The 20,025-nt window shown below is 45.9% G+C and overlaps 1 protein-coding gene across 1 annotated transcript in view; it reads right to left on the bottom strand.

Moving 5' to 3' along the window:
• LOC139216150 (caskin-2-like) overlaps window positions 1–14,510 on the bottom strand; it is a 64,849-nt gene extending 50,339 nt beyond the window's left edge. The window contains exon 1 of the mRNA XM_070847196.1: window positions 14,303–14,510. Coding sequence (XP_070703297.1) covers window positions 14,303–14,396 — 94 coding nt within the window. The 5' untranslated portion in view covers window positions 14,397–14,510. The remainder of the gene's footprint in view (window positions 1–14,302) is intronic.
• Window positions 14,511–20,025: the final 5,515 nt, after the last annotated feature.

The following is a 20,025-nucleotide window of genomic DNA, read 5'->3' as shown; positions in this document are numbered from 1 at the left end:
TCAGTCTATAAAGAAGCGTCCTCTGATTGGTCGGTATCAGTCTGTAAAGAAGCGTCCTCTGATTGGTCGGTATCAGTCTATAAAGAAGCGTCCTCTGATTGGTCGGTATCAGTCTGTATAAAGAAGCGTCCTCTGATTGGTCGGTATCAGTCTGTATAAAGAAGTGTCCTCTGATTGGTCGGTATCAGTCTGTATAAAGAAGCGTCCTCTGATTGGTCGGTATCAGTCTATAAAGAAGCGTCCTCTGATTGGTCGGTATCAGTCTGTATAAAGAAGTGTCCTCTGATTGGTCGGTATCAGTCTATAAAGAAGCGTCCTCTGATTGGTCGGTATCAGTCTGTATAAAGAAGCGTCCTCTGATTGGTCGGTATCAGTCTATAAAGAAGCGTCCTCTGATTGGTCGGTATCAGTCTGTATAAAGAAGCGTCCTCTGATTGGTCGGTATCAGTCTATAAAGAAGCGTCCTCTGATTGGTCGGTATCAGTCTGTATAAAGAAGCGTCCTCTGATTGGTCGGTATCAGTCTGTAAAGAAGCGTCCTCTGATTGGTCGGTATCAGTCTGTATAAAGAAGCGTCCTCTGATTGGTCGGTATCAGTCTGTATAAAGAAGTGTCCTCTGATTGGTCGGTATCAGTCTGTATAAAGAAGCGTCCTCTGATTGGTCGGTATCAGTCTATAAAGAAGCGTCCTCTGATTGGTCGGTATCAGTCTGTATAAAGAAGCGTCCTCTGATTGGTCGGTATCAGTCTGTATAAAGAAGCGTCCTCTGATTGGTCGGTATCAGTCTGTATAAAGAAGCGTCCTCTGATTGGTCGGTATCAGTCTGTATGAAGAAGTGAGACGGGGCTACCTGCTCACTGACCAATCAGAGGCAGAGGTCTTCGCAGACAGTAACGGCATGTTTCCACTAGTACCTACTTGGCTCCACTCGACTCGACTCATTTACCTCGTTCTCAGAAATAATAAAAACGCCCAGTCTGTTTGCAGATTTTAAAAATGGCAGGTTTGATTCTTGTGAACGAGTCTTCTGTCAATCAACAACCCGATTCATCACTTAGATTTGAGATGTACAAAACAGATATCTCCCTGCATTTATCATCCCAAATCTTGTTTTTTGTGGCTGTTCTGATTTTATGTTCTTGTCATCACTGACATTGTGATATTTTCATGTTATTTACTGGAACCAGAGAATCTTTGAGTCAGTTCTCTAGAAAAAGAGCCGAGCACCGTTTCTACATTAAACTGCTTCAATATAAATCGAGACATTAACGAGACATTTGATATATTTCCCTCTGAGTAGCTCGACCACAGCGAGGGGAGTCTGCATCACATCTGCAGGTCCATGCTTTTATTGTGAAGGGTGGGAGTGTTTCAGGAGTGTGAGGAGGGAGCAGAGGAGGTGTTTGTGTGTGTTGATCCAGCTGGACGCTGCTGACAGCCGTTTCATTCACACTCGGCTGTGGAAACGCTGACGGGGACCCTTCAGACCAGGACCCAGCAGAGGACACAGGGAGACAGACCGGGTCCTCACCGATGGGTCTGACCGCAGGGCAGGACTAATGGGAGCTAACGGTCCGCAGACGGTCTGGTCCTGGACCAGCTTGCTAATGAGCGGCAGGTTGTCCCGCAGGACGGCAGGCTCGCTCTCTAAAGCGGGGAGCTGCTCTGGAGCAGGTTTGGTCTGAGAGCTGCTGATGAATGAACGGATCAGACTTGTTCTTTCTTTGACCGGAGCAGGCAATAACAGCTTAGCATCTTAATCTCATAATACTCACGCCGAAGGTTTAAAACACACCCAAAGTGCCAGTTTGATGTTGGAGCCGACGATAACAGCTAAAAACTTTCCTAGAATAAAACCTCAGGTTTTTTGTCCCTTTTTTGCAACACAAACAACCACAACAACAACAGAAAACGGCCAGCTCACAGAAAAAGAGTTAATGTCTACAAGTGGATCGAGAGTCAGAGCGCTTGGAACCAAAGCCAAGTGAGGTAGAGGAAGTCTGAAGACGAAGGCTAGAAAACTATCAGACAATATCACTGTTACAGTTGTTCAGAGGAAGATCCTTTTGGTTTAACCACAAACAGCACACACACCAGACTACATTCACTAAAACAGGGATTTTAGAGAACAGGACACAGGAGCTGCTGCCTCCATCAGTCAGTGTGTTTGTGTGTTACAAAAATATTGTGTTGGATCTGAACAAACACTTTAAAACCCCAAAGTCACACAATAACACCAACACACTACCTTTGTGGTTAAACCAAAAGGATCTTCCAGGTCTCTCTCTGTAGGGATCCTTTCCATGATGCTGTCACACACTTAGAATAACACTCTGAGCCTGTCAGTGGATCAAACAAGCTCTTTTAGTGGACCTACTGTGATCAGGTGCAGTTGTCCCACAGGATCACGTTGCAGCCATTTAAAGAGAGACAGAAAAGAGGGAGAAAGGGGAGGAAACAATCTGAATTTCTTCACATCGGCTGCACTAATGAATCCACTGCACTGTGTAAATGACTGTGATGAATTAACTTGATTTGATGTGATTCAGAGAAACGAGCAAAGATAACACTGCTGCCTGAATATTTTAAACTCTGGAAATTTTGTGGAAAATGCAATTGTTAATCCACGGCACTGCATGCGGATGAAACTCCTTTTGTCAGCTTTTGTATTGAGGCAAAGGTTTTGTTTCAGCAACTTTTAAAATATGAGAACTTTGGCTTCTTGTGTTCAATAAAAAAACTGTGTTTCTATTTCCCAAAGTAAATCTTAGCTTTGATGTTGGTACCAACAGGCAGACATCAAGCCTGCACTGGTGCAGAGAACTGATTCTTTGTTTTGAAGGAACTGAAATGAACCTGTAAATTCTTTATAAATTCTTTGGGAGTTTCCTCCGGTGCTAATTATAGTGGAGCCGGAGCTTTGCTGAAAGAAACGTGAGGTGGAGCAACAAAAGAGTGAAAGTTTGTGTTGTAGCATCACTAATCCATCAACGAGCAACACCAGGAATCTAATAAGACTCTGGTTTTATCGTCTGTTAGGGGCGTTTGAAACATGGCTGTGTTTCTGTAAACATCACAGAGATTCAGTGGAGAGATGGCCGAGACCGATCTTCTACCATTCCAGACTGCCATTCACTTCCATTCATTTAAAGGAATAATTGTATTGTATCATATTTTGATGTCTAAATGACTTGAAATTATCTCACAGAACACATCTCACGCAGCGGGGGACAGTTCAAACTAGCCAAACTAACCCTTTAAAAACAACGCCACAACCAAACTAACCGATGGAGGCAGCAGCACACCAGCAGCTCCTGTGTTCTGGGAGGGTAAAATAGCTGTTTTTGTCAATGGAGTCTGGTGTGTTTGAAGAGAGCGATGTAGGGGCTGTTACTGAGGTGATCTACTGGACACCTAGCAGTCATTTAGACACCAGAATATGGACCGATACGGCCACGCTTTAAAAGCACCTTCAATGGAAGATGCATTAGAAGTGAAGCACTGCATCATTAAGGCACAAATGTGCAACTTTGACAGAACAAAAAACAATATTTGGAGGTTTGAAAAGTGGGACCATTGTCCTCCGTATCATACAGAAAGAAAGGAGGCCGATGATGGAAGAGCAGGAAAAAACACCTGGACTCTAAACATGTGTGGCACCAGTTCACATGATTTACAGTGAAGCAGCTCAAAGTGCTGAACTCCTGCAGGCTGCAGCTCCGTGTTTCTAACTAACTATCAGGAGTTACGACTTTAAAGGCTTTAAATTAAAAAGCACGTTAGAAGTTTTGTCTCTCAAACTAAGCGGCGTGTTGAGCAGACGGAGCCCATCGATGTTGTGGAAGGCCTCCTGAGTGTTGTTCTGCCCCCTCAGAGGCTCCGGGTGGACGGTGATGTGTGTGTTGTGTGTTCCTGTTTCTATTTGAACCTAAAACAAGAGGCGGCTCGGCACTCTGAACATACTGTTCAGGGGGATGTGAGTCCGCCTCCACGCCTGTTCCTCCGTCCATAATGGACCTTTCCCCACAGACAAAACCCTCCATCTTTGTGGACAGTTGTAGCACCACACCCCCTCCACCCTCACCCACCTCCCCCCGCCTCCAGCCTCCAGCATGTGACCGGGCATGCCTGTTTGGCAGCCAGCCTGGGAGGGTGCGGCGGACCCCGCCTCCACTTACAGTAACAGAGATAAGGAGACAAATGAACTGCAGCAGAGTTTCTTTCATTTCATCGACTAAAACTAAGTAGAAACACAAACAGTGGGATGAAATCTACTGATTTTTTTTTATCAATACATAAAAATCAAAATAAGAACTAGAGTGCAGCGCTGAACAAACACCAGCACAATAATTTATCAACGGTTTGTTTGTCAAAAGAGTTGCTGATTTAGTTTCTGCACATCGACCAAATGCAGGACTCTCACTGAGGCAAATGTGAAATTCCCGGACTTTTCCGTGACTAAAAAGTTAAATTTCCATGACTTATAAAAGCACCATGACATGTAAAAACAATAGGACAGCCAGAGGATCTGTAACATTAGAGCAGGATCTGAGGAGCAGCGATGGAGGAGAATAACACCTTTAACCACGCTCGGAAAACATGAAAATGTGCAACAAAACTGAGACCAAAGGACTAAAATGTGACAAAAACTACTAAACTAAAGTCGTGGGGTTCGGGCTTTTCTCATCCCTCCTCACTTCCACAGCAGAAACTTTCTTCTTCAGCCTTTGAGTGAGATTCTGTTTGAAGTCGTCTTAAAGCCTCTCTGGGAAAAGAGCAGCCAGAGTCTGCTGGCAGCACCCACGAGGCCTCGCTCGCCTTTCTGTCTTTGCCATCCGCTGAAAACTTCAGGAAACTCTCCGCTCGCCGTGTTTCACTGGAGTCAAATTCCAGCCTCAGAAAGGGGGATCGAAGGTACCGCTATGGGGTCCACATACCGACACCATGACATCACCGCCTCTATTCTTCCCTCTGCATTCAAACACTCTCTGCTGCTCGGACAATGGCTGGCACAGACTCAGCTCTGGGGATTTTAGGGAGAAATAACTGAAACTTTTAGTCCACAGCTGCAAGTCAGACGTCATGCTGAGCTGCTGCTCTTCTTAAAGGAGAACTCCGTGATTTTTACACCTGGGCCACACTTGTACATATTTGGGGTGTGAAATGACTGGTAGGTACTAAAAGCGCCGTTATATCGCTCTCTGCAAACACACCAGACTCCACTGACAAAAACAGTGATTTTACCTCACAGGAACACGGGAGCTGCTGGTCTGTTGCTGCCTCCATCAGTTAGTTTGTTTGTGTTATTGTGTAACTCTGATGTTTTATAGAGCAACTTCAGATCCAACACAACATGTGTGTGACACACAATAACACAAACACACTGACTAATGGAGGCAGCAGCAGAGCAGCAGCTCCTGTGTCCTGTTCTCTAAAATCCTTGTTTTAGTGAATGTAGTCTGGTGTGTGTGCTGTTTGTGGTTAAACCAAAAGGATCTTCCAGGTCTCTCTCTGTAGGGATCCTTTCCATGATGCTGTCACACACTTAGAATAACACTCTGAGCCTGTCAGTGGATCAAACAAGCTCTTTTAGTGGACCTACTGTGATCAGGTGCAGTTGTCCCAAAGGATCACGTTGCAGCCATTGCAGCCCGTTTGGTGTCTGCTGGCTGAGGTGATCTACTGGACCAGTTCCAACACTTTTACTACCTACCAGTCACTCAGACACCAGGACGTGGACAGAGAGGACCCAGGGGGAGAAACACCAGAGTTCTCCTTTAAAGCCTTCTGTCAGTGTGAAGGTGCTGGAATAAGCCGCCTCTGGACTTTAACATACTTAAAAATGCACAAGCCAAGTTTTCTGAGTGAAAATAACCCCATTTTTAGCATCTTACCACAATTCTGACCTAAATTAGTGCTCTCTGAATTCCTCGCATGCTCAGTGGTGGGAAACAGTCTTCATACATAGTCAGAGGCAAATCAAAACGTATAAGTCAGATACAAGACGGCCTGCTTAAGAGCACAAAATGAGAGTTTTGTCCAGAAAGGCTGAACTTCTTTACCCTCATTTAGTTTACAGACTTTGCCACAGAGGATTCTGGGTTTCAGCTGCTGGGTCCAACTGGACAGAAGGTTTTGACTGAACGTACATGGGCTCAGATGAGACTCTCCCATCTGTGCTCAGAGCTTCAGTCTTTATGTAACCTCACAGTCAATTTCATTCCACCACTCATGCTCCAATTTCAAGGAGACACCCACTTTATTTTTGCAGCTCCAGGGCTTTGGGACTCATTCACTGACCTGAGTTTCTGCACAGGTTCACAAACATATATTGAACATATATAACAAACAGATATTATTTCTGATCTCACTGATCTTTACTCTTAATTCCCATTTTTGAGAATCTGTTTCCATCGATTATCAAGATGGCTGCGGATGAATTTCTGTGAAATCGACTAATCTTTTCAGACGTGATACTTGCCTGTGATATCTTTAGGCGACTACAACACCAGAGAAAAAAGGTGTGAATGTTTGTTCCTTGATATACTTTTCTACTACATCTAAAAGGGAAAAGCCAAACTTTTTAAACTTTAGCCCTATTTGTACATATTTTGGTGTCTAAATGACTGGTAGGTACAAAACGTGTTGGAATGCCCCAGCTCGTAGCCGTGAAATTGGCTGCAACGTAATCCAGACTCCATTGATAAAAACAGTAATTTTACCTTGAGGGAAAACACAGGGGTTGCTGGTCTACCGCTGCCTCACTCAGTTGGTTTGTTTGTACTATTTAGTGTTTTTGGTGAACTCGGATCCAACACAATATTTATTCAACACACAATGACACAAATAAACTAACTGATCACAGCAGCAGCAGAGCAGCAGCTCCTGTGTCCTGTTCTCTAAAATCCCTGTTTTAATGAATGTAGTCTGGTGTGTGTGCAGAGAGCGATAGAACGGCTGTTTGAGGTTAATAACACTCTGAGCCTGTCAGTGGATCAAACAAGCACTTTTAGTGGACCTACTTTGCAGGCTGAGGTGATCTACTGGACCAATTCCAGCACTTTCTGTACTTAGCAGTCACTCAGACACCAGAATATGAACAGATAGGGGCCAGGTTTAAAAACAGTGGAGTTACCCTTTAATGCTAGACACTGAATGTGTGTCTCTGTCTTGATAAATGTTTGGTGGAGCGTGAAAACATCAGGGACTCATGATGGAAATGAGTCCAGGACCTTATCCCTCAAAGTCTGCTGTGTGTGTGTGTGTGTGTGTGTGTGTGTGTGTGTGTGTGTGTGTGTGTGTGTGTGTGTGTGTGTGTGTGTGTGTGTGTGTGAATGCTGTGAGTAAACCAAAAGCGGTCGAGCAGAGTGAATCTGTTGTGGAAACGCAGCGACCTCAGAGAGGCGCCATCACAGGTGTTTACACACATCTGTTCGGTCATGTGACGTCTGAGCCGCACTGACAAAAAGCAAAGACTTGAGAAGCCGACCAACAGGAGAGGAGAGCCGCGTGCAGAACCTCCATTACATAACGCACCGAATAAAGAAAAACACCAGCAGCCATTACTCTGCTGCACACACACACACACACACACACACACACACACACACACACACACACAGGACATGGCCTCAGACCGCCTTCATTATCGTCTCGTTTTCATTTCAAAGCCTCTGTGAGACGTGAGGAGAGTTATTCTGGAAGAGACCAATCTAATTATGTCGGGGAGGCTGTTTATATGGAGAATCAGGAGAGCTGAGAACGAGTGTGAGAGCAGCAGCAGCTCAGAGAAAACACACTCCACAGGGTCCACCGGCCTCCAGTAGGGATCCAGCACCCACAGCCATCGGGTGGTCAGCTCTCACAAGGGTTAGTCCCAGTTTAACTCCTGGTTTTAGTCCCAGTTTAACTCCTGGTTTTAGTCCCAGTTTAACTCCTGGTTTTAGTCCCAGTTTAACTCCTGGTTTTAGTCCCAGTTTAACTTCCTCTGAGGATAGAATGGTTTTAGTCCCAGTTTAACTTCCTCTGAGGATAGACTGATTTTAGTCCCAGTTTAACTCCTGGTTTTAGTCCCAGTTTAACTTCCTCTGAGGATAGACTGGTTTTAGTCCCAGTTTAACTTCCTCTGAGGATAGAATGGTTTTAGTCCCAGTTTAACTCCTGGTTTTAGTCCCAGTTTAACTTCCTCTGAGGATAGACTGGTTTTAGTCCCAGTTTAACTTCCTCTGAGGATAGAATGGTTTCAGTCCCAGTTTAACTTCCTCTGAGGATAGACTGGTTTTAGTCCCAGTTTAACTCCTGGTTTCAGTCCCAGTTTAACTTCCTCTGAGGATAGAATGGTTTTAGTCCCAGTTTAACTCGTCTTGATGAAAACAGGCCCATAGCTAAACCAAAGCAATCAAAGTACGTCTTCCTTCACATCCCATCAGAGTCAAGACAGACTGCCAGAGGTCCTGAGGGGCCCTCAGCCCCAACACACACACACACACACACACACACACACACACACACACACACACACACACACAGACACAGACACACACACACACAACCACACAACCACACACACACACACACGCACACCCACACACACAGACACACAGACACACAACCACACACACACACACACCAATTAAACATTTAACACACCAACAGCAGAGTTGACAGACAAACACCATCAGCTCAACACGGAGGCAGAATTTCACGGACTGTCTGAAAGGCTTTAACACTCTCCCTCAAATGTGGGCCGTCTGGAGGAGAGTGGAAACTTCCCTCCTCATTATCCCCCCACTTTAGAGTTTGCTGTTTTCAAATGAAGGTGGAGGCAGAGCGGCAGAGTCCCGCTAAACTCCTCCAACACTCGCAGTAAGAAGCGACTGACTGGCTGAACAAACAGTCTCCTGTATTTACTTGACCTTTTCCCACAGCGGGGCACACGTTCTGAGAGGGAAGCGTCCCGTTTCTGGGTTTTCTTCACACTGCCGGTGGAACAGCGAGGGTGTGAATCCCTCAATATGTTCCACTTACATACGAGCCGTGTCAAGTGACTCCGTTTTTCCGCTTTTGTCAGCAGGAAAACCACGATACATGACAGCAAGCGGGGAGCTGTGAAAGGTTTGCTGCAGAAAGGCAGAGTTTGTGTTTATCGAGCGTCTCCGAGCAGGAAATCACTCCGAACAGGGCGAAAAACATCTGGGGAAGATCATGACGACAAAAGCTCCTTATAAATCCCCACTGCCAAAGGTGACGTCTTCAGATGTCCCGTTCTGTCAGAACGATCAGAGCTACGTCCAGGCGGCAGGTCACCTGTGTGCAGGTGAGTCTAGACTTCTCCCCATGGCAGTCACACAGTTCTGCACCAACTAAGGAGGACCGTGGACCAGGAGCAGGTGTCTGAAGGCCACCGGGTCCTGGTTCCTGCTGAAGTGCTCCAGCTGACACATCAGTGTTTCTCTAATGTTTCCATGTAGAAAACATGTGCATCTGCATCATGCTCTCGTGTTGGGGGAGCCACAGCGAGCAAATGTTTGCTTCAAGAATTAAGAAACAACTTCTTATCAACACAGTTGGAGAGACATTTCACAGATCACATCGGCAGTACGTCATCCAGAGGAGCGCTCATCCTCATGTCCTCGTCTGGGGGAAAACAAGCCCTTGTCTCCAGCCAGTTTAAATCAATAACGCTCTGCCAAAGAGATGCTGTGTACTTGGTTCAACCAGGGTTTAATCCCCCACCGCTGATCTCTGATCTGTTCCCACCAGGTCCTGAGAAAGATCCTGATAGAAGGGTTTTACGGCTCCAAGCTACAAGCTAACGCTACATGCTAACACTAGCTGCTCATCAGCCATAAGCCACCTGTGTGACTGACCCTGTGTTAGCTTAGCTTAGCTTAGCCAAACCAGTCTTACTTTAATGAATTAAATAATAGCAGCTGCAGCCTGATGTCAGCAGCACGTGCAGGACAGGAGAGTGTTAGCGAGCCTGTGAGCTAATAAACAGCGAGCTAGCTAATAAGTCTACACCCCCAGAAAGGGGTGGGCTGGAGTTCCAGATGTGCCGACCTGGTCGACTGACCGATCGGCACCTCTCTAACGGCCTAACTGTAAATGTCATACTGAGATTCAAGCTATTTATCATGACTTAACTGACATGCTATATTCTGCACTAGCTTCTACCGCCTACTTTACTGCTGAGACTGTAGTGAAAGAGCAGCGCCTGCGTCTCTCCCAGGTTTTAGTCTGGGTTTAACTTTCAGAGAGACTCTGAGGATGAATTTTTGAGGTTAATACATGAGGCACTGATCCACAAAGGCAGACTTTGAGGTGAGAGAGACATTTAAGGGGGAACTGAGAGGATCTGCAGAGTAAAACGGCCTGTATTTAAGCAGGAGTTCTGCCAGCCGCGCTCACAGGGCGGATGATTGGCTGAGACCAGTTTGAACCCAAACTTCTTGAATAAAACATGAGACAGATTGGGTCTGAGCCAGTGTGTGGAGAGGCAGCAGACATCCAGGGTGGTGTCCCCCCTCCCTCCCCCGCCGACAGAGGACTCTCCAGCACGCCTTTCGATGTTTTGTCTCCGTTCTCAACGGCCGGCTTTTCATAGCCAGGCGACAGGTTTACGAGGCTCCAATAATGGGCTGCTGATGAGCTTCAGCACCAAGCATCCCTCCGGCGGGTCAATAATAACGCCTCCTGTGGCACACTTCTGTTCCACAACACAGATGGCACGTTAGAGCCGGGGAGGCTTCTCTTTGGGCTTTAAATGCCTAAAAATCCGCCCCAATTTCTGCCCTTTTAAATAGACTTTAAATCAGAAAATATGTTTTTAAGCTGTGATGAAGCTTCTGAAGTAAAGACTTGTAATGTACAGACACAGCTGTTTAACGACACTCTGAAGATATTTCCAGAAACTGTTCTGCGAAACAATGTGCGTCTTAAACCAGCGACTCCCAGACTGGGATGCTTCTGGGGAACAAAGAAGTTAGTCCACCTCTTGAGTCGACTAACACCTGGGTACTACATGCTGCAATGGAGAGCACAGCAAAACTAGTTAGCATGCAAACAGAGGAGCCCAAACACTGGCCTGGAGTAACAGGTCCAAGTCAGCAAAGGGTGGAGGAACTAAAAGGAGTGGATGTGTGAGTATTTCAAATAGTGTAATGAAGAAATCTGGTAAATCTAGTTTCTGTCCCCAAAAACACTGACGGTTCAACAAGCGTGTGAAGACATTATCGTAACAACAGCCACTTTTATATGAATCAAGTGTTTCTAGTTAAAATAAAGTCTTTATCTAGTTTAACCCTCTGAGCTCTAAACGCTGCCGTTTCTTCTTCTGGTGACGTCATTCAGACGCTTCATGTCCCTAAAATGTGTCCAACCTCAGCTAGAAGGTTCCAGAAGTCACTGAAGCAGAATGAGTGAGAAAAGACTTCAGACATGTTGTTCATCAGAGGAGACTAAAGAAAGACAGAGAACATGTTGATCCAGAACAACAGGAACACTATAGACCTCCACTACACACTGACACACTGACTAACTAACACACACACACACTATAGACCTCCACTACACACTGACACACACACACACTATAGACCTCCACTACACACTGACACACACACACACTATAGACCTCCACTACACACTGACACACACACACACTATAGACCTCCACTACACACTGACACACTGACTAACTAGCACACACACACTATAGACCTCCACTACACACTGACACACTGACTAACTAGCACACACACACACACACACTCACTATAGACCTCCACTACACACTGACACACTGACTAACTAACACACACACACACTATAGACCTCCACTACACACTGACACACTGACTAACTAGCACACACACACTATAGACCTCCACTACACACTGACACACTGACTAACTAGTACACACACACTATAGACCTCCACTACACACTAACACACTGACTAACTAGCACACACACACTATAGACCTCCACTACACACTAACACACTGACTAACTAGCACACACACACACTATAGACCTCCACTACACACTAACACACTGACTAACTAGCACACACACACACTATAGACCTCCACTACACACTGACTAACTAGCACACACACACACTATAGACCTCCACTACACACTAACACACTGACTAACTAGCACACACACACTATAGACCTCCACTACACACTGACACACTGACTAACTAGCACACACACACACTATAGACCTCCACTACACACTGACTAACTAGCACACACACACTATAGACCTCCACTACACACTGACACACTGACTAACTAACACACACACTATAGACCTCCACTACACACTGACACACTGACTAACTAACACACACACTATAGACCTCCACTACACACTGACACACTGACTAACTAGCACACACACACACTATAGACCTCCACTACACACTGACACACTGACTAACTAGCACACACACACTATAGACCTCCACTACACACTGACACACTGACTAACTAACACACACACTATAGACCTCCACTACACACTGACACACTGACTAACTAACACACACACTATAGACCTCCACTACACACTGACACACTGACTAACACACACACACACACTATAGACCTCCACTACACACTGACACACTGACTAACTAGCACACACACACTATAGACCTCCACTACACACTGACTAACTAGCACACACACACTATAGACCTCCACTACACACTGACACACTGACTAACACACACACACACACTATAGACCTCCACTACACACTGACACACTGACTAACTAGCACACACACACTATAGACCTCCACTACACACTGACACACTGACTAACTAGCACACACACACACACTATAGACCTCCACTACACACTAACACACTGACTAACTAGCACACACACACTATAGACTTCAGGTAAAACACAGTTCAGTCTCAGGGCTAAAGTGAGTGATGAGATTAGCTCGTTAAGTCCTGACTGAACAGAGCAGCTCAGTCACAGAGAGCCGACTGTAAACAGCACAGCTATGAGAATGAGATGCCGCTGCATCTGATGAACAGAGCTGGACCCCCCCACCACCACCTCCACCACCACCTCCACCCCCACGTATAATTCCCTTTAATCCTGGCGGGGCACCATCTGGGAGCTCCTTGTGATTTGGGTGATAGCGTTTGGGCGTGGGGGGGGACAGTGAAGCACCAGATGTCAGGAGTTTGGGTCAAACGTGTCTGTAAAAATGAGAGGAAATGTGTGGAAACATGGAGGAGGGGGCTGGTGGGGCTGCAGTGAGAGGAACACTTCCCAGAAAAGTGGAAATATTTCTGCTCCTGGGGGAGAAAACAGCCAGAGAGCCCGAGCATGTAGCTGCAACAATGGTGAAAAGGCTCTCGTGTGACGCTGGAGGTGGCGGACTGGGCGTGCTGCGGTGGAGAACAATGGGTGGGGGTCACGTGACGGTCCGCAGGAAGTCCCCGAGGGAGCAGGACGGGCCCGTCAGCTGGCCGAGGAGACGCCTCCACCCTGACAGCTCAGACAGAGGGAGGGCCGCATCCTCCGCTGCTGCCTTCACGTCATGTGGAAGCTGCTTCCAACCAGCCACAGGGACACGACACTTCAGATCTATATGGTTGGGTTCTGGTTTTCAGTGGAGACGCCCATCAGGCTCAGATGTCGGTCATTCTGTGGCGGTGTACAGACACCTGAGAGGGGTCAGAGCGAGGCTCCTACCTGTACAGTCCACCGTCAGGTGACTGGTGAGGACCAATGAGCAGCAGCCTCTCTGTGGACCGAACACATTCATGAAGCTCGCAGACAAACGACGTAAAGAATAATAAAGTCAAAGACCCTCCAGATCCCAGCCTGCGGCCATCGACCGGACCAGTTCCAACACTTTTAGAGACCAAAATATGTAGAAATAGGACCCGGGTCTGCTCTCAGCCAATCACATCGCTGCACTCAAACAGCTGAGCCAATCACAGTGAAGGATGACAGCAACATATGGGACATGGACCAATTCCAATACTTTTTTTACCTACCAGTCATTTAAGACACCAGCATATGAACACATAGGGCCAAGATGTTTAACAAAACAAACACCAGAACGACCCTTTAAGTACAATTTCAGACAAGCCCTCAGCGCTTTCAGAGCTTAAACAGACGAGACGAGGATCTCAAACCACATCCCACGCAGCCAGGTGACCCCTGAGCAGGTGACCAGGTGACCCCTGAGCAGGTGACCAGGTGACCCCAGATTGGCGCCATATTTCAGAATAAAAGCGTGGTTCAGGTGTACTCACTGCTCCTGCTGGTCTTGAGTTTGGACAGCAGCTTCTGAGTGGACAGCAGGTCTCCGCTCTTCACCGCCTGCAGCAGGTCCTGCTCCTTCCCCATGCTCCCTCCTCCTCCTCCTCCTCCTCCTCCTCCTCTTCGTCTTTCAACCAGCTCAAATCTCAAATCCTCCTCAGAGCCTCATGCTGAGCGCCGGAGACGTGGACCTGCCTCAGGTGAGACCCTCCACTTCCTGTCTCTGGCGCTCAGCTGACAGCAGCAAACACAGACGGCTCGGATCTTATTTCCTCTGAGCCCGCAGAGACGGAGAACCGGCTGCTCGACGTCCTGCTCACACGAAGAGGAGGAAGAGGAGGAGGAGGTCCAGACTGAAAAGAAATGAGAAAACCAGATCAGTTCATCTGTGAGACCCCCCCACACTGAAGCCACAGCAGCTCTCCTGTCTGCTGAGTGTGGAGGTTCAGTACAGCTACACAAACCAACCAGGATCTCTCCAACTTATTTCACTAACTATTCAGCCACACAGTGATTCATTACATTCACACCATTAGAAGACAAACAGAAAGTGAAAGGGGTCTGTTTCCATCAGCTGGCTTCAGGTGAATCACATCAGTCTGGCTGAGCACACGGGTCACATGATTTGTTTCTTTGAGGTGCCAGTGACCGCTCTCTGGTTTTACTGTGTTGTGTAACTGCATCATTAGTTATTTGTTGCAGAACTCTTACGATAGTCCTGAGAGCTCAGTGTACTGCAACTTTAAGGAGAACTGGGTCCTCTGTGTCCACATCCTGGTGTCTGAGTGACTGGTAGGTAGTAAAAGTGTTGGAACTGGTCCAGTAGATCACCTCAGCCAGCAGACACCAAACGGGCTGCAATGTGATCCAGACTCCATTGACAAAAACAGTAATTTTACCTTCCAGAATATGGAGGTTGTTGGTTCATCGCTGCCTCAATCAGTTGGTTTGTTTGTGTCATTATGGGTTAATTAAAATCCAACACAACATTTGTTTAACACATAATAGCACAAACAAAGTCACCAATCAAGGCAGCAGCAGAGCAGCAGCTCCTGTGTCCTGTTCTCTAAAATCCCTGTTTTAGTGAATGTAGTCTGGTGTGTGTGCTGTTTGTGGTTAAACCAAAAGGATCTTCCAGGTCTCTCTCTGTAGGGATCCTTTCCATGATGCTGTCACACACTTAGAATAACACTCTGAGCCTGTCAGTGGATCAAACAAGCTCTTTTAGTGGACCTACTGTGATCAGGTGCAGTTGTCCCAAAGGATCACGTTGCAGCCATTGCAGCCCGTTTGGTGTCTGCTGGCTGAGGTGATCTACTGGACCAGTTCCAACACTTTTACTACCTACCAGTCATTTAAACACCAGGATGAGGACACAGAGGACCAGGGTTAAAGGCACATGGAGAGACAAATCAGACGCAAATGAAGCAAACATCTTCACCATTTTGACAAAACAGGAGCTGCATTGAGAAGAAATCAACCAAATACAGAAACGCTGCTGCCAGTGTATCTACTTGACCTTGTGACAGGCTTTCCAAACCAATCAATCAGTGGACTGATGGAGGAAATAAGCAGCAGATGAATCCAGAATGAAAAGAATCATCAGCTGCAGTCTGATACTAAATAGTTCAAAATGAGCTCCAAGCAGCTCCAACAGTGAAATCCTGCTTTTCCATCAGTGATGAGGATCAATAATCTACTGATAGAATCTAGGACAGACACTTTACTGCTCCCAGGACTTTTACTTTAACTCTTTAGACACTTTTTCCTCATTAGACTCTCAGACTTTTACTGGAGGAACATTTCCAGAGCAGGACTTTTACTTGTATGTTCACGGTGCACTATCACTTTTCTATATAGGGATACTTCCTAGTTCTCCTCCTCCTCTGCAAACAGGCCACACACACCTGTGACAGGTGAGCTCAGGACCGTGTGACCACAGTGACGGACTGTTTCACCTCCTTTAATTACAGCTCAGCGGACCTTCAAACACAAGCAGCTCATGAGGGATCCACTTGCGGGTTGCTGTGTAAACACCGATGGGGGAAGCAGGTTTCGTACCAAACTTCACTCAGTTATTTCACACTTTCAAAGCCGAGCACAGGAGCTGATTGGAGGAACCACCTGCCCCTGAGCCTCGGCCCTGCGTGGCTCTCGGTTGACTCGTCCTGCTCTGCTGCTCCCCTCGGGGCTCTGTGGCAGAATATATACCCGCTCTGGCCATGCATCGACTCCATTTTAACTGCAGGACAGCTACTTAAACTCTTCCAGCCCAGTGACCAGGCACAACTCCCAGATATAAGGGGAACAAAGTTGGCAGAGTTAGCCGGAGCTTCATCTCTGCTCCAGTTTCTTGCAGATAACTGACATCCCCGCTGACAGCCCCGACCTCTGCATGAAAACACGAAGGCTGCTGCAGCACCAGGCCTCCACAGCAGCACTGCTGTGCAGACAGAGAGAGCGTCTGCAGGCGCTCCAGATAGGAACGCTGGTGTGGCCCTGCACTGTTTTCCTGGTTACAACTCCTTTCATTACATAACCAGGCAGCCACAGAGCAGCGCAGGGCGTAAGCAGAGCTGTCATCCCCATTTCCACCCATCATGTCCCCCTTTCTCTTCCACCTCCCTCAGGCGTTTTGTATGCTCACTGCATTCATGACAAGAGGAACAATACTCATAAATTTCACCCTGACACTGCAGGGACTCTGGGTCTGTCCCAGTGAAGAGGTCCAAAGTGGAGAGGAATAAACCATTTTATTGCTCACAAACAAGAATCACTTGACAGTTATTACTTAAAGTAAAGTTGGAGTGATTCATGGTGGAAAAAAGTATCTCTCCACTTACTGTGGCAGCCTGTCTGATTGTGAAGCTGTGTGTGTGTGTGTGTTTGCACTGTGAACTTACCAACAACACCAAAAGTTTGCACAATGCCATGAGATAGAGATATATTGTCATATTGTATGTGTCAGACTCCCTTAAATAAGTTAGGAATTCTGTATTCCCATGCTCATTAACCACAACACCACACATAAAAGAAAGGATTCCAGGTTTTGTTTGAATTTATAGGAGTCGGTCTCCAATTCGGAGACATTTACAGCCCTAAAAAGCACTGCTGAAACTTCCACACTGAATACTTGGATTAAATTACGCACACCGGGGGCGCAGATTCGCAAACTCTGTGGTCCAATTGTAACTTGATTTTTCTCTGAATTCAAGACGTCCTTGATGATGCCAAAGTAAGCCGAATTGGAGATGTGTTTCTTCAGATACATAAAAGCCTCCACTGTTCAAATATCAAGCTGATTTTCTGATAAATCACGCCGGATCAAAGATATGTGAGCGGAGTGCGGCGTGAAGCGCAGAAACGGGCAGATCGTGGCAGGAGTCTGGCGTGTAAACACACGGGAGAGGAGAGAGAGCTCCGCCGTCACCTCCGCCACCAGCGCCGACCTTTGTACCCAAGTTAGTTAAGTGTCTTTGTGAGCACCGTCCTCCTAAAGTCATCACTGCACCGACAACGAACCCTTTCAAAACAACACTCACCCGTTTGAAGCGAAATAAGCCGGAAACTTTTCCCCCCTGACTGTTAACGGACCACGGTGGCAGTTTGAGGGAAACTCCGAGGAGCTGGCAAAGTATTCCCTGTGTGGATATTCCAGAAAAGTCCAGCTTCTTTGAGTCTTTTTATTCCAGGAGTTTTGGCTTCCAGGTGGACTAGATTACAGGTGAATCCCCGCGCGGATGTATCAGTGGGATCTCGGGGTTTTGAGCACTTTGCTGGCGTGCAGCGCTGCTGTCTGTCTGACGCTCCCGCAGGTTTTCCCTCCTGGCCGTGAATGCCTCACCGAGATGCTCCAGCGCGCGGACTGGGTGTCAAGTTTACACACGACACCACACGCAACATCCGGCGGACCCTTTCAAAATAAAACCCGACAAAGACACGGCTCTTTACAAAATAAAACTGATCGCGTTTTCTATCGTTTGGATATTTGGAGGCTCATTTCCGCCAGTGTGATAAAAATAAAGATCCTCTGAGCCATTATTTCGATAAAACTTAAATCTAAATAATTATAAGGGTATGTTTATTCGGATACGGGCTCCTTAAAATAACGACTTATCATCTCAAAGTAATGAGAAACCTTCTCAAGATAATGAGTTAGTATTTAAACTCTTTACTTTTGTCACTAAATAAAGATTTACAGGATTTTTCTCCCCATCATATTGGCAGACATGGGCTTCCATACTTATATTTTCAGGATGTATTTAAAGTGTAGTAAATTAAACCAATATACAGATACAATATATATTATACTGAGCCAAATGATCACTGTATTAATTGACTGGCTCATCAATAGGGGTTTAATTGGTAGCTATTTCAATAATCAATGCATCCTGTGGGTCGTTTTTCAACCACTGAGACAAATGTGGACCACCATCAGCTTCACGTCAGGATTTCCTGTTTTCATCCAATTTGATGGTAAAATTAATTTATTTGTGTTTTAGACAAAACAATTGATTTGAATTCTTCCCCATAAGCTCTGGGAACTTATTGTTTTTAAGTATTTTACTGATAGATTTAATTGATTCATGAAAGAAAATCGGCAGATTAATAAAAAACAAACTGAAAGTATTACTTAGATGCAGCCCTGATGTTAAATGTTTAAACTAGTTTACCTGAATAAGTGGATTTTGTGATAACAGCCAATGTCTTTACTGCATGTTGGACTTCCAGGTGTATTCCAGCACCTGGAATTTACTGAAGTTCTCTTTCAGGTGAATAAATGTCCACAGATGCACTGAGGACAGTCATCTTGATATTGAGCACCTGCTCATGCTCAGAGCATCTCTTTGTATACCTGCACATACCTGTGAAACGGTGCTGATTTAAGTGAAAACGAGACATGAAACGCAGACACTCGTGCTTTTATTTTGGAGAATCTATCGCCTCTCTTCCTGTTTTGTTCTGGCTCTCCTCCTGAAGCTTAATCAAATATTCCCTCCCACATCTAATATTCATGAAATAAAAAGTCACATCTCTTTCACTGCCACTTATCCTCTGAATATTTATGTTGTTGTCGAGTTTGACAATAAAATATGTCTCATTTTATATTTAAAGCTGCATCAAAGGAGTGTTTGGCCACTTGGGGGCAGCAGAGCACGGCGAAAAAAACACAAGGGCTGACAAATGATCTCTTTTTAATCACATTTGAGTCATTTCTCCATCACTTTTAGCTGACCATGTTCATCACAGGGCAGCGTTCACTGTCAAATTGTACTTTGAATCCACTTCAAATAGCAAAAGTGAAAGTTTACTGATGGTGAAAAAACCCTAAAAACAAACAAAAGACAAAATGAAGATCAGATTCGATCAAACAAACCTGCTGCTTCATTCAGTATTAAACTACTCTTCATTCATATATGAAGTAAAATGAAGCTTAAATATGTGTGAGTATGTCGTAGAAACTGTATTATTTACACGCTGTAAGAAAACCACGTATGAGCAAATAAACACGGGTCTGTTTTCACTCATCAGTGACCGACTGATAATCCAGAGGGTTTTCACATCGTTCATTTGATTTAGGAGGCAGGATTAATGTCTCATCTCATTAGGGAACACTTAATCCTCCAGTTTGTCTGAAAAAGGTCAAATCACCAAATTTGGAGATTGATTGTTTCCACTGCACAGCGGCAGCGTGTCTCCTGGTATTAAAGGGATA

This window comes from Pempheris klunzingeri, chromosome 17 (genome assembly GCF_042242105.1).
Source record: "Pempheris klunzingeri isolate RE-2024b chromosome 17, fPemKlu1.hap1, whole genome shotgun sequence".
Classification (NCBI taxonomy): domain Eukaryota; kingdom Metazoa; phylum Chordata; class Actinopteri; order Acropomatiformes; family Pempheridae; genus Pempheris; species Pempheris klunzingeri.
This window is presented reverse-complemented; position numbering and strand designations above follow the sequence as displayed.